The sequence below is a fragment of the Sesamum indicum genome, linkage group LG9 (genome assembly GCF_026168435.1).
Source record: "Sesamum indicum cultivar Baizhima isolate 11 linkage group LG9, ASM2616843v1, whole genome shotgun sequence".
NCBI lineage: Eukaryota > Viridiplantae > Streptophyta > Magnoliopsida > Lamiales > Pedaliaceae > Sesamum > Sesamum indicum.
In genome coordinates, this window is record NC_142665.1 from 3,655,403 (window position 1) to 3,670,317 (window position 14,915).

Below are 14,915 nucleotides of genomic sequence, written 5' to 3' on the forward strand. Positions count from 1 at the left end.
AATAGATAATGACATAATATGTATATAATATTATTGAAATAGAATTCAGAATAGAAAGATAGATCCCCTTCCTTTCGAGCGGACAAATGCTTTTGATGATGCTGAATGCTGATGTACTAACATTAGGTGACTTTGGATTTTAGCTGAAAGATTAGGACATGCATTTTCCATTCAGTAAGATAAAAATCATGATGAAGGCATTTTGTTTGTTTCAGAGGGTTTTTTTTTTCATTTTCCCCTTAACGATTTTATTTATTTTGTTTCTATAAGTGGACTTTTTGAACATTTAGAATATGGGAGAGGGGAAAGAGAGAGTTTGGGCAGAATAATGGGACTAGTAAGAAGTACGATTAATATTTTGTTGTCATAAATATATATATAGGTTGAGCATCACTTTCTAACCTCCTTCTTCAACATGTTTGTAATGAATGTGTTGTTCTACTTCATGTGCTGTCATAATTGAGTCCTGTGAACTCAACTCAACTGGCTGCTTTCTTGGTTTGGTTGCTCACACCACCAGACTTTCTCATCTTTCATATAATTACAACCAAGCATATAGCAATAAGGAGAAAATTCAGGAACACAATGCATATCCATTTCGGAGAACATCTCAATTTCACATTTTTTAAATCTCTTATTCGTATTTATAAGAAATTTGTGCAAGAATTTCAAATCTATTTGGCTAACCATTTTTTAGCATTTCAAAAGAATTTAAGAACACTGTTTATCCTAACTAGGCTTAAAATCTAAAAGATTTAACAACTGAATTGGAATCTGTTGATTTATTTTTACAAACAAAATAAGCTATTTCAACTATGGAATTTAATCCATCAGTCCAAATGCACTCTGAAAATTCGGATTCTAGCACATCAATTAAATTCCAAAGTCTGAGAGAAAGATCTTGACATAATGTTTGAACTAACTAATTTAAAGGTAGAAATTTCACATCACTCATAAACAATCATTTCTGTTGGTTTCAACAACTTCATATTACAATGGATTCCGAAATTTGCAACACAGACAATACATGTGAAGTATAAATGAATTTGAAATCTTTTAATATGAACTCATTTAATTTTTTTTTTTTATATTATTCCCTTAAAATTTAAACATTTCAATCCAAATATAACATGAGAGAAGAAAAAAGTTTTGAAAATGATAATGGAGATGCATAGAGAGATAAATAAATAATATGCATTAGCAAAACCAAGTTGGTGCCAATAAACCGATACCGATTGACGTAATTTTTTACCCACCACGGGGCAAACAAAAGCAAGTTTCAATACTTCAACAACTCATCTTATTTGAGACCAGTAAATATATCAAAAACATGTAATTTGAATGCATAGATCAACAGGAGACATGATACAAGCGACAATTGATCATATGCAAAGCAATAACGCCACATTCCCATAGATCGACCGAATTCATGTAAGCAACTACCATACACTTCAGAACAAACACCTCACTATATTGACAAAGACTTCAACAGCTAATTATGTCTATTTCCATTTTGGGGTATAATACAGCAAGAGAAGGGGTTGACGGTGCATGTATGTAAAATATTACCTTAACAACTTCTACATGTCACTTGTAGAATTCAAAGTCAGTGTCAGGCTTCTTTACATTAGATCTGTAACCCTTCTCGAAATCTTTGGGGAGTATTACATACCGATTCTTCCTCACTGCAAGCATGCCTGCTTCTTGGCATATAGCCGCAATCTGAAATGGTTCCCAAAATATTATATTAAGGCCAAGCAGAAGAAACTATTGGAGATTCACATCTATTATTATAAATAAACATGTTACTCAATATTCCTTGTAAACAAGGAGACCGAGGCAGATATAATAGTAACAACTTTGTCATTTGTACAAAAACATGTCTGTGCACTAGAATCAGAACACTGGTCCAACTAGAATTACTAACCTCAGCAGCACTGATTTTATCAGGGCGGGATACATAGTCCTCCAAGTCCACCTCATCACTTAAGTTCATTTTGGCAGTGCAAACCTGCACATGAGAACTACTTAAGTTATTTAATCAACCAAGCTATCAAAGAAAACCATCCTACATAGAGACATAGAATCTGCTTTCATCTAAATGCATAGTAACAGCTCTCATTGCATGCATGTTTTTCCTCCATTTTTCCACCGGAGAATGTCCATTACTCTCATTTTTTCCCCAGTTCTCTTGTGTCCTTTTACAGGTGGAAGATGGTATGGAACTTGAATACTGAAAAAGATCTAGCAAAAAGCGGGAGTATAGATATAAGCTTTCAAACTTAACCTGAAAGACAAGCCTCTTTTGTCGTCTATCTGGCAAAGGGAACTCAATTTTACGATCAAGTCTTCCTGGACGAAGAAGTGCAGGATCCAATGTGTCGGCCCGATTTGTTGCCATGATAACCTTGACATTAACTGTTTGGTCAAATCCATCCATCTGTAAAGGACAAACCACATAGGCTAAAGTTCAATGAGTACCGGCTGACACAAGAATAGTTTGGATGGACATACTTTTTAAGCGAAGCAAATAATGGGAAAACTAAAATCAATTCGGCAAAGTAGGCTGACATTTACAAAAGAATAAAATTTGAAGTTTTTATGCTTTACTGCTAGCATTTTGTTGCATCTGAGTCTCAAATTCCACCTGATTCAACAACTCCATGAGAATTCTCTGGACCTCTCTATCAGCTCCTGTTTGAGCGTCAAACCTTGCAGTAGCAATTGCATCTACTTCATCAATGAAAATTATTGCAGGTGCATTTTCTTTAGCAAGACGAAAAACATCACGAACCATTCGCGGACCCTGCATAGATTATTAAGCTCAAGTTTAGCTAAAACAATGAAACAAGTTTAAGAGTTCTATCAATTTTAAGGACATGAAACAGCTACAAAATCTCATCGCCAAATACCTTCCCTTTGAACAACTCAGTGGCACACAGATATCAGAAAATGTAATCATAGCATGGAAACTTATTGGCTACAGATTCATTTGCTATCTCACAAGTAAGATGATCAGCTCAGGAATTTTAAGGAAGGACAATATCGGGTCACATGAAACATTCAGTCAAAAACTAATGACTTGCAGACAGCATCTAAAACAAGTTTAGGGCAAAAAGGAAATTTCAGAGTTGCATTTTCTGATGTACGTAGACAGTGATGCATACACATATAATCAACAGGTGCTACAGCATACCTCACCCAGATACTTCTGAACAAATTCAGAGCCTACAACTCTGATGAAGGCTGCAGTGGTGTGATGAGCAACAGCCTTTGCAAGCATGGTTTTCCCAGTGCCGGGCGGACCATAGAGCAACACACCACGAGGCGGATCAATGCCAATCTGCTGGTACAACTCATGGTGAGTTAAAGGTAACTCCACAGCTTCACGTATTTCTTGCTTTTGAGTGTCATATCCACCAATATCCTGATAGAATCACCAAAGAGAAATCATCCATCGCTCAACATGGACCCAAATCAACATGCCGCCCCCCAGTGTACATAATCACCTGATATTGATAAAATAAATCCCCTGGAATTCTTGATGTAGGTCATTACAGGATGGAACAGGTAAAGAACTAAGTGGAACTCACTGGGATAAGGTAGTTGTACTAGATTATTTGCGGTAGCCTACTACATGGATACGCTTCCATGAAAATCTATCAAGAATGTGGGCTTAAGGGCATGGCGAAGACAACTAAAAAGGCCAGCAAACACCCAGGCACTTCTGTTGATTATGGTTGAGATAAAGGAAAGAAGAGGATGATGAAGCACAGGGGAAAAAAAAAGCATATCATGATACATCCATGCTAATTTTCCCATGCATAAAGTAGCCCAATCGCCTTGAACAAGTATCATCTCAATACTCACTAGTACAGGATAGCCCCCCAAACTACAATCCAGCACTACATCAGTATAAATTATTATTTGGTGGGCAGGACTCTCTGAATATAAAAAAACTACTATATATTCAACAATCGCCACTAATACAGTGAACCCAGAGTTTCAAAGGTGCGTTCACAAGCTCACCTAGGAACAAGATAAGTTCTTAATGGGCCTACACAGTAAAATTACAGGAAGAATCAAAACCCAGACCCAACGATAACATGGAGTGAGATTATTATCAGTAATGAAATAAACCTTAAAAACCCTTATTCAAAAAATCCCCAAACAAAAAAATAATAAACAAACTTACATTGTAGGTAACGTCAGGCTTCTCGGACTGGCTGAGGAGCGAAATGCTGGAGTCGGCCTCGGGCGGAAGCACGTCGACCAGGGCATTGGAATGTCGGTGCAGCGCGACGGAGGCAGAGGGCTTAAGGAGCTCGCGGTTTATAGTGCTGAGGATCCGAACGTAGTAATTCGAGCCGGTAGTCGACCCAACTATCGCGTTGTTCTGATCGATCATCTCCATGAACTGGCCGATGACGAGTGGCACCGACTGAATCCTCTTCACCTCCTCCTGCGCCCGAAGCAGCTCGCGGCGGAGGTTCTTCAGCTCGTCCTTAACGTATTCCTCTTGTATTTCGATGAATTCAAGCTGCCGCTGCAGCGACTTGAGACGAGAGTAGAGGTCCTCGTCCAGGTCTGCGGCGGAGGAGGAGGGGTCAGAGTCGGGCTTCCAACGGCTAGGCGGCGGGTCCTTTGCGGAAGGTTTCGGGTGGAGAACCACAGCGCTGGCCATTGACGGTGAGACGGTGGGTATGCGATTGTGCCGTAGGAGAGAGGTGGGGTTTTGGTTTTGAAGGAAAACCGCCTTGTTATTTATCTTTTTTCTTTATTTTTTTTCTGGATATTTGAAAATTCGAATATATTTTTATTGAAATTTTACATAATAACTAAACATTTTTGAAAAAAATTAGCAAATATTAGAAATTGAGTTTAGTCGGATTGTGAATGTGTTCATAAAATATAAAAAAGCAAAAAAATAATTTAAAAACACAGTATTTACATTGTATTCGGAGAATTCTCTTACAACACATTTTCTGTTCTATTTAATATATAAATATTGCACATATAAAAATTATGTCGTCTATTTTATTTAAAATGAATTTAAACACATGGCTTACTTATATAACTTAAAAGAAACAAAAATACAGTATAATTTAAGATAATAATAATTAAAAAAAGAAAAATTCGAAGTTTAGGTCTCATCAACAAAGACGGAAAGAATTTATAAAGAAAAATTCTTATTCGAGTCAAATTTAGTCAGATTAAAATTAATTATACAATAAATATGTAACACATTTATCATGCGATTAATGTGCAATTCAAAAAGACGATCAATCATATAATAAATATGATCCACTTACTATACAATTGATTTTGTTGGACCAGACTAAATATGAATAAGAATTTTCGGGTAAAGGAAGTTAGAAACAAAAGCAGAAAGACATGATCCACACTCCAAGAAGCAATAGTATATATAATAAGCTGTTTGAATGTTAGCCCAGAAACAGTTTATCAGCTCCATAAAACAAACAGAAGCAATCAAACTCTTTACACAACTTCAGCACACCAAGAGAACAAAAAAATCACAATGGCACCAAAAAAATAAAAATAAAAATAAAAAATTTAATTCCTTAAGAGATGGAAAACCTCCTCCTTCTAGGCTTGGTCAAATCCACCATTCCATCGTCGATATTCGACGTATCCTTCGATCCATGCTTAAACGGATTCAATTTCCCCAGAGTCTTGGACACGGACGAGAAGAACGTAGGTTTTTTAGCACTCCCTTTAGACGTGGTCCCCTGGGATTTCTGAATATCTTGTATGTACATTTTCATCTTTAGTAGCTCGGTTCTAAGAGCTTCGTTTTCCTTGACGAGGGACGTGTCGGCTTGCAGCTGGTTTCTTGTCGTTAGGGCATCGGGCGTCTTGTGATCGTCCGCTCCACTCCTTAACTTGAGTTGATCATAGTATAGGGCGTGGAGGACTATTTGCACCGGGAGGCGTTTGTTCTGTGAAGCATGGACCCTGGCCTCGTACGATAGCTTGAGTGGATCCATTACGCTGCATACCTTCTCACGCTCGATTTCGTCTAGATTTGGATGTGCCTGAATCACCATATACAACAGTAAGTTTGTAGCAAAAAGGCTACTCAAGTCCTTCACAAAGTCTAAACTCTAAACATATTCAATTCATAAATTTGTCAGAACAACATAAACATCTTCAAACAGCAGAAAAAACTAAGGCGTGCTACTGAAAAATACAGGATCAGGGAATTGCAAAGTAGACTAACCTTCAAGTAGATATCGATAGCACGGTAAAGATCGTCGTCGACCTTCCGAGCTGTCTTTGGCACCAAATTTGCGATCCCGTTAAACTTTGAGATACTCAGCTCTCCGTAAGTAGCAATCTCCCCAAGATATGCATCTACAGTCTTGGCAACCCTCAACATACCTGTGGAACAGACTTCTCTAAAATCACCAGCATTGAAAACGGCAACGTTCTTCTCTTTCTCAACGAATCCCGATATGATCCTCCTCACACTCTCAAGATCGAAAAGTCTCTCACCGTCATAGGTGAAAGACAGGACGAGAAGATCGTCGACGGTCACATGTTCCAGAATCATGGATATCCTCTTCTCTAGCTCATTCTTGCACCTAGTGTCTGCCCTCAAGAAAATTGCTGTTCTTAGGAGACAACACAAGAAATTGATGGGGAAAGCTGATTTTTCCAAGGGCAATAAAGCCACTATAGATTCAAGAAGTTCCCGTTGTCGGGCTCTGAGGTCAGTGTCCATGGAATCTGTCGATCTAGTGCCGTTTCCAGAGTGGTCACGCACTAGATCACGGAGTGATCTCTCGGTGTATGTGATGATAGCACTAGCTAGAGTGAGGCCCTTTGCGCCTCTCGACCGCATTGATGCAATGATCTTTGCGAAGAAGGTTATGTCCAAGATCGTTAGCTCCTCGGTCCACCAATTTGGAGGCGAACGGCTTGGAAAGTTAGCCTCGACGCAAGCCTAACCAAGTAGCAACAATCGATAAACTTAATGCACTTCCTTGTGACATGCTAGATACATAAAACAAGTTCACAACTGTTTGATGTTTTCGTACTCGAATCTTCCCTTACGAAACCAATAATAACTAAATCGCTGTTTAGGTGACCAAATAAACTTTTGAAAACATCTTATAAGATATTTAAGAATTTATAAAATATCAAAAATATTTCATGACCTTTTTAAGAAACAAGAACCAAAAAGAAAATGTTAGGACCTTATTAACTAAAGCCTAATATCTTATAACATATACGAGATTATAAGATGTTTTAAATAAATTTAGTCAAAAAAGATCTTAGTACTAAATAACTTCCTTTAAAGAAAATATACCTTGGCACTTGCAATTTCAACACATCTTTGGACAATCTTGAGGTCCTCAGCCATGGGAAGAAGATCTTCACAAGATTTCAGCACAACGAGGGCGCCGGACAGGCTGGTTAAGGCAACTTGGGACAAGAAATCCTCAGTCCTCCCAGCAAGATTGTTGTCACAATACTTATCAGTCATCTGCAGATACTCAGCAGCACACCGGAGGGCTGCGACGTTGTGAACCGTGATCTCAAAGTTGACACCATAGCAGAATTTCGCAGCCTTTTCAAAGATCTCAGGCCCTCCAGGAATGTCTGAGAGGTCTATTCTTGTTAAATCAGCTTCTTTTGAATCAAGAATCAGTTTCCTTATATGGTTGCTCTTTGCCACAAGCATGAACTGCCACAGCCCACATGCCCACAACTCCCAATTTCAGTTCAAGAAATTCAACACAACAAACTTCATTTCTCACAACCAAAATTTTCCATTAGATCTCACAACGAAAACTTGTTCATTCTCAGCTTCTTAAACCAATTTTACTCATAAAAGTTCATCGCAACAATTAACCCAGAAATCATAAGACAACATGTTCAATTTTCCTGCATCAAAATAGGCTTTGTTTGTCTTCATTTTTTACTGTCTTAAAGACAGCATGACACAGTTCGATGCGTTTTAACTTATCTTTATCTATTCTACAGCGATACCAACACCAAATCAAATAATTGATCTTTCTCTCAATCTACCAGAAACAAAGAAAGACACCTTAAAAATATAAACCAAATAAAGCCTTATTTCACAACATGGAATGCATACCTTGTGAAGGGAAAAGTTGGCTTCTCCAACTTCAACAATGACATCAGTTGGAATTTCTTGAGAGAAAACCCTGAAATAAAAATCAAGAAGACAAAAGATAAACAAGAAGCTAAGATCACACAATGGGGACTACATATTTGAAAGAATCAAGCAAAGATTACCACTGCCCTGTTCTCTCCATTGCAAGAGAGAGTCTATTGGCCATTTCTTGGGAGCTTAGCTTCAAGAAAGAGAATAGGGATTTCAAGACAACTAATAGAGCTTCAATAGGTTATATATTTAGCTTGATTGCTCTGCTAAGTTGCTTTTTCCATGCATACTCACCTTTTCTCTTCTATTTTGAAAAAAAAAAAAAAATCAGTCTCTTTTGGCTTTTAGGAGACATGATTCTTATCCATGCAAACCAATTATCAGTACCCTTTTTGGGTTATTTTAAAATTAAAAAAAGAAGTGTAATTTCAACTTCAATCGCAATCAAAGGTCTAGATATATTATCGGATCATAAAATATTAATATAAGTACTTATATATTATTCATCAGCATAATTTTTATATTAATATATGCATAATTATTTAATCAAAAATAATTTATTTTTCACCAATCGAGCCATTACGTATGGACACTATTAAATTTTTAACTATGAAAAACTTTTGACTGTAGTTTTCAAGTTGCATGATTCCATTGACTATTCTACCCTGTAGATATCCTTATCCATTTGCTGATAGCAGCCCTCTGAACATGAGAGTCATAATAGTGCACTTACCCTTTTCTAGAGATCAATTGTCATTTGCTAGGAATTATTATGAACAAAGATAAGCATGGGCTAAATACAATTACTAGTACTTGAAATTCATGCTCTATTTTATCACCGGTACAGTGGTCTAATGGTCAGCTCTATAATTTTTTGATTGCATGTTCTGTGTTATGAATTTCATTCGTTAAGTTTGTTCAATTCGCTATTTAGATATCTTATAAAATAATCGTGACTGATCATAATATTTGATTCAATACTAACGTATTAGTTGAATTTTTGACGAAAAAGATATCAAGGTTCCATTATTTAGGGTAGCTACAAATAGTTTATCCGAATCTAGATTCTAGCCTTTTAATTCGTTAAAAAATATTAAGTTTTGGTTAACTAGTTATCGAGCAAGCTGTTTCCGCGAGCATATAAAAAAGAATGGTGATATAAGATAAACAGAGAAAAAAAAATTGTGGAAAGAAACAAATGTGGTGGAAGGGGAGGAGAAAGTCTGTAAGAAGAAGAAAAAAAAACCTAAAGTGAGGTGAGAAAGACAAAGTAAATTAAAATTGTGAGTTTAGGGAAAATATAGAAGTTTGTGAAGAAATGTGTAGGAGTAAGGTCAGATAAACATGGGGTGGTGGGTTGAGAGGAAAAAAAAATTATAATTGTGATATTATTAAAAAAATTAATTACTATTTATAATTATTTTTTAAGGAATAAATAATTAAAGGGAAAGTATAAATATTCAAAATTGGTACAATAAAATGATTTTATTTTATAATAGTATAAATTCTTAATATTTAGAATCTTTTAATATGTAATATTTGTTCCACCTTAGTCTTTTTAAGTCAATTTCTAATGTAATTTAAGAGTAAAATCATCAACAACATATTATAAAGTTTACTCAGCAAATTATTTTTGTTGGACAGATAAATTCACAAAACATTACAGAAGCACTCGAAATAAAATTATAATATTTCATTAATTGTACCTTTTTTCCTTTCAAGAAAGACGTATTTTTTTATTAATTAATATTTTTTCATTTTTACATATTTAACATTAATTTGTTTTGTTAATTCTGATCAGTTAGTAATTTTATATGTACTATTTTTTTTTAAATTAAACGTTGTGGCACGTCGTTCCTATGTGCATATAATAAATAATTTTTTACGGTTTAAAATATATTATAAATAAAAGTGAAATATATAAACCAGTACATTGCACTAATAAAAAGAAAGAAAGAAAGAAAATAATAATTTATCAATTAATGTAAATTTTAAAAAATCGAATAAGTTAATTATTTTATTGTGAATGTTATTTTTAACTTCACAAATAATTGATATGGAAGTGTCATTAACCGTGACTTATGAGTGTGGAGATACTTTTTTTTATATTAGTAGATAAAAATATAAGTTAGCATCTGATATATTTAAATTTTATTCTATTTATTATCAATAACTACCACAATTTTAAAATATAGATTGCTTAAAACTATGCTTTTTTTCTTTAACAAAAATTCATATTCTGTTATAAATTAATATATTTTTATTTATACATATTTAAAATTTATTTATTTTCTCAAATTTTTTTATTCAATCAAAAAATATAATGAAATTTTGACGCGTGCACTGAGTGTTATTCAGTCGTTAGTAATAATAATTTAATAAAATACAATTCTCCGAGTATATTACCAAATTACCCTCTTCACCGCCCTCTAACCCCTCATTATAGGGGGCCCACTGGCGGAAACGGACAGGGATTGGGTCGTGTCATGTGGGCTGGAAACACCCCAAAGATCACATATTTTCTGCCACTCAAACCAGTGGCTCATATTTCTTCCCCATCACAAACATACCTACGGAAGGATCTTGGCTCCCCTGATGCCACGTCATGAAATGGGTCCCCACTTTTTCTACTTATTTACTCTAATCTTATAATTTTCTTGAAATAATTAATTAAAAAATAATATAATATATTTATCATATAATTAATTAATTTTTTAAATAAATTATATATCAACTAATTCAATCAAATCCAATTAAGATAGAATTTTCATTCTGACATGATAATTGAAGCACATTGTGGTGGGGGTTGGCTAGTCCTTGTGTGGGCCACCACAGCATCTAAAGATGGCTAATGGATACTGTACACGTGGCGTATGTGTTAACTCCCCATCCATTAGCGCGGGACAGGACCGACGTATGATATCCAATCAAATGAAGAATAGTACTATTTATACATTATTTGACTAATGGACCCAAATCACAAACAAACATGCCAGTGACTATGTTCTACGTATGTGTGTCCACCACATATATATCACGGTGGTTGCATTTAATTGATTATAAAATAATTATAATTCTTATATTTGACCTTGCAATTAAAAAGGGTAAGCTAACATTATGATAATCCGTATTAGTCCCATTTTTCAATAATCATGTATGATATTTAGTTTCATCAAAGTCACATAAATGATTAAAAAATAAAATATAATTTATTATTTTTGAATTCCACCGTACTTATTAAATTTAGCTACAGATTATAGTTGCATAATCAATTATCAAGACTGTAGATTCAAACACCATGATCAATGCTAGGGTTGAAAAAGAGCTTCCGAACAAATTTGGACGAGCGTTAGGTTTACGCATTAACGATAAATTTAGGGTTTGGTCCACGTTAAAGTACATCTTCTTTTAAGTTCTTTTTCTACTCAATTTGGGACGGTTGTTCGGCAATGTTTATATACTTTTTAAAATTATTTTTAATAATGTGAAATATTTGGTAATATATTTCCCGAACCATTCTATACAGACCTTCTTACATTCTCTTATAATTTGTTTGAGCATATATAAATACAACAAAAATAATATATATATATATATAGATACGTACATATATATATATATATAATAATTACTTTCTCACAATTTCTTTCAATTATCGTTTGTTATTATGATTTTAGGATAAGATTGTAAGTGAAAGCAACATAGGGGATGAACTACGATTAGGGGTAAAGTCAAGTTGGAATTTGATGGTGATAAGTGGGCCTAAATCCAGTGCATTGGGACCATTGCGCTCCTAAGCTTGTGGATGTAAATGAGTTGAAAAAATTAAAATCTTATTAAAGGTAGTGAAGAATTAGGTGTGGGTTGTGATTTGTGATTTGTGATTTGTCACATCTTGATTGGGCCCTACCACAGTAGCTGTCCATTGATTTGATACTGGTATGGACTTTACCAGGCAAACAGCATCCTGTTTCTTTCCAACACTTTTCTACATATCTACCTTTTACAGTAACACTAATAATAAGATATTTTAAGAGTAAGGATGTAAGAAATGTTTGCAACAAATACTGTAATGACACGTGTAATGTGCGTATTCATTAATTTTATGGAAAGCCAAGCTTGTACGTGTTCTTACTATCTATTTTTTTTAATGAAAACTTTAATATGGGATTAAAATGTCTCAAGTTTTTTTATGACTATTTTGAAAATTTCGTAAAGCAGATAATTAAACATGTCGAGTTTTTTCAATTTTGGTACCATTTTATAAAGTAAATGACTAAAAATATTGAACTAGGGGTACCTTTACTTTGAGTTATTAGTTGGGATATCCTACTTAATTACCTTTAATTTTTTATTTTGTAATGAATCGGGCATGGTATTAATAGTTAAAACTCGCTATTGTAGCTGTTGAAGAAGTGATGCCATCATCATGGTTCTAGACAACAAGACTTTATCATTAGATTTGAATCTTCCCATTTTATCCTGTTGCAGAATAAATTGATTGCTAAAACTTCTCACCCCATCTTTTATACTTTTCTATTATTTAAAAGGGCACGTTTGTAATAATTCTTATTTTTATTTTGTATCATGGGAATTACAAAAATTATAAATTTAATGGTCTAATAATCAAACATTCTGATTAGTTGATAATATTAGTATTAGTTGGGAAGTTTGTGAAAAATTCATGTGAAAAGTTTCGTTAACGCCTAATTCATTGTAGTTAAAATCGAGAGAGTTTGAAATAAACGTAAAAAGTGGAGAAAATTTGATTTAGAGTGTTTGGAGGAAAAGTTTAATACGTACAGTTTTATGAATAAGCTTATAGTTTTTGGCATAAATAAATTTAAGGATAAATTATATTTTGTCGTTTGAATTATATACGATTTTATACTTTACTATTTAATTATGTTTTTTGTGCGTGTGTCTCAATTTACCATCTTAATTTTGTGAAATTTACACTTTGTCATATATAACCAATTTTTTAGTTGATATTAAGGACAAAAAAATGATGTAATAATGTCATTAATTATAGTTTATGAGTGCGGAAAACCTTTCACTATGTTTGTTTTCATTTCTAACTTATTTTCGAGACAAGTCAAAACATACCCAATGTTTGCCATCATTTAAAAACACGTTCTTTATGTGTTTTTAACTGTTTTAGCATAAAAATATATATATATATACACACATATATACATAAATATATATAAAAAAGACATTATTTGACAATGAATAGTAATTTTTGTCTCCAAAAAATACAACATTAAACATATAATACTTATTTTAAATTATCTTCAAAGACATGATTTGACAATGAATAGTAATTTTTGTCTCTCAAAACACAACATTAAATATATAATACTTATTTTAAATTATCTCCAAAAACAAATTCAAACATATATACTATCTCTAACACACACTTGTTTATCTTTGTTTTTCTCTCTCTATTTCCACAGAACACAACAAAACACTTAGAAAACGAATCCAAACATTATGTTTTTTTTTATATATATAATATGATTCAATCAAACCCACAATTGAGGCCCAGTTTTGAAAGGGTCGACACTAACCATCGTGCAGCCGGACTAATCCATTGGGCTTAGGCAGACTAATTGGTTCCTCCATGCGGAGGCCCAATTATAGGTCAGCGAAGAAGAGGTCCAATGATAATAGCACGTCGTCCCATAATGACGTGCGTGATATTAATAGGGATGACATGTCAGACGGGCAGACAAAGATCTTATTTTGAATAACGTAAAGACCTAATTTATTGACTTTGAGTTTGAAAATGAGTTTTAATTTTAAAGATCAAACTAGATTCGAGGTGAGTTTCGGGTATTGTCCAAAATCGAACTTGAATAATGCATACAAATATATTTAATATTTTATTTTTATTATTTATGCAATAAATAATGTTCTTTTTAACAGTATCTTATCAAATATTTATAAGTTTAATATATATTAATTAATTTAAGGACAAAAAAATAATGATATTTTTCAGCGAGACAAAAAATAATTAATTTGGATTTTATGGCGGATATGTCCGAACCTGAGCGGATCATAATTATTAATAACTAATTTATTTTTTGATTTTAGAATTTTGAGTTTTTTATTTGCCCACTTCACTTATTTGAAAAACTATAATTTAAAATTAAGTGGAGATGATACTTGAATTTAAATATTTATTAATATATATTTTTTATTATTGGTGAACTATTGACAGAATTAAAACAGTCTGCTTAATGTCGCTTTTAATGTACTAATAAAGATAAAATATTCAAAGACCAACCTTTTATATGGAATAAATATTTAATGGTTATTACAATTAAATTTACAACAAAACAATTATAAAATATTGCATGAATTGATTCATGAGCAAGCATTAATACTCCCACCTATTTTGATGCTTCATGCGATGAATATAATAATTTGATTTATTATTTTAAATTTGAAAAAAAAAATAATTATAAGTTGACTTAAAAAAAAATAAATTACAGGGATCCCGCAAACAAATTTCTTGGAATATCAACTTATAGTTAAACAAAACTATATTTAAATGTGAATAATAATCTAAAAAAGACCGATATAGTATTTAAAGTAAATTATGAGGGGTTTTATTGAATTTATCATAATTATAAATATCCTCAGTGTTGCTATTGGTGCGAATTGTAAGAAGTCTTGGTCTCGACTCAAGCTGGGGCCTCATTTCATTCTCGTAAGGGGAATGAGTGCACCGAAAAACCGTCGTAAAGTAGTCCCC

At 33.4% G+C, this 14,915-nt stretch overlaps 2 protein-coding genes across 2 annotated transcripts; both read right to left on the minus strand.

Annotated features, from left to right (window-relative positions):
* Positions 1-1,385: 1,385 nt before the first annotated feature.
* RPT3 (regulatory particle triple-A ATPase 3) lies at positions 1,386-4,754 on the minus strand. Its single transcript, XM_011091238.3, has 6 exons — positions 4,196-4,754; positions 3,197-3,427; positions 2,648-2,806; positions 2,288-2,440; positions 1,928-2,011; positions 1,386-1,722 (listed from the first exon to the last, which is right to left on the minus strand). Exons 1-6 carry the CDS (start codon positions 4,682-4,684, stop codon positions 1,588-1,590), a joined length of 1,251 nt encoding a protein of 416 aa, XP_011089540.1. The 5' UTR covers positions 4,685-4,754; the 3' UTR covers positions 1,386-1,587.
* Positions 4,755-5,395: 641 nt separating this feature from the next.
* On the minus strand, positions 5,396-8,437 carry LOC105170474 (root phototropism protein 2). The gene is made up of 5 exons (XM_011091241.3): positions 8,287-8,437; positions 8,126-8,195; positions 7,334-7,711; positions 6,242-6,967; positions 5,396-6,056 (listed from the first exon to the last, which is right to left on the minus strand). The coding sequence occupies exons 1-5, from the start codon at positions 8,328-8,330 to the stop codon at positions 5,583-5,585; spliced, it is 1,692 nt and encodes a 563-aa protein (XP_011089543.1). The 5' UTR covers positions 8,331-8,437; the 3' UTR covers positions 5,396-5,582.
* Between the last annotated feature and the right edge of the window lie 6,478 nt (positions 8,438-14,915).

Coding starts and splice junctions, on each gene's coding strand:
- RPT3 (XM_011091238.3), bottom strand. CDS start 4,684: ATGGCCAGCGCTGTGGTTCTCCACCCGAAACCTTCCGCAAAGGACCCG. Junction 3,428..4,195: donor AGCCTGACGTTACCTACAAT/GTAAGTTTGTTT, acceptor TGATTCTATCAG/GATATTGGTGGATATGACAC. Junction 2,012..2,287: donor AAAAGAGGCTTGTCTTTCAG/GTTAAGTTTGAA, acceptor TCTCATGTGCAG/GTTTGCACTGCCAAAATGAA.
- LOC105170474 (XM_011091241.3), bottom strand. CDS start 8,330: ATGGCCAATAGACTCTCTCTTGCAATGGAGAGAACAGGGCAGTG. Junction 7,712..8,125: donor CCAACTTTTCCCTTCACAAG/GTATGCATTCCA, acceptor GGGCTGTGGCAG/TTCATGCTTGTGGCAAAGAG. Junction 6,057..6,241: donor CTATCGATATCTACTTGAAG/GTTAGTCTACTT, acceptor ATGGTGATTCAG/GCACATCCAAATCTAGACGA.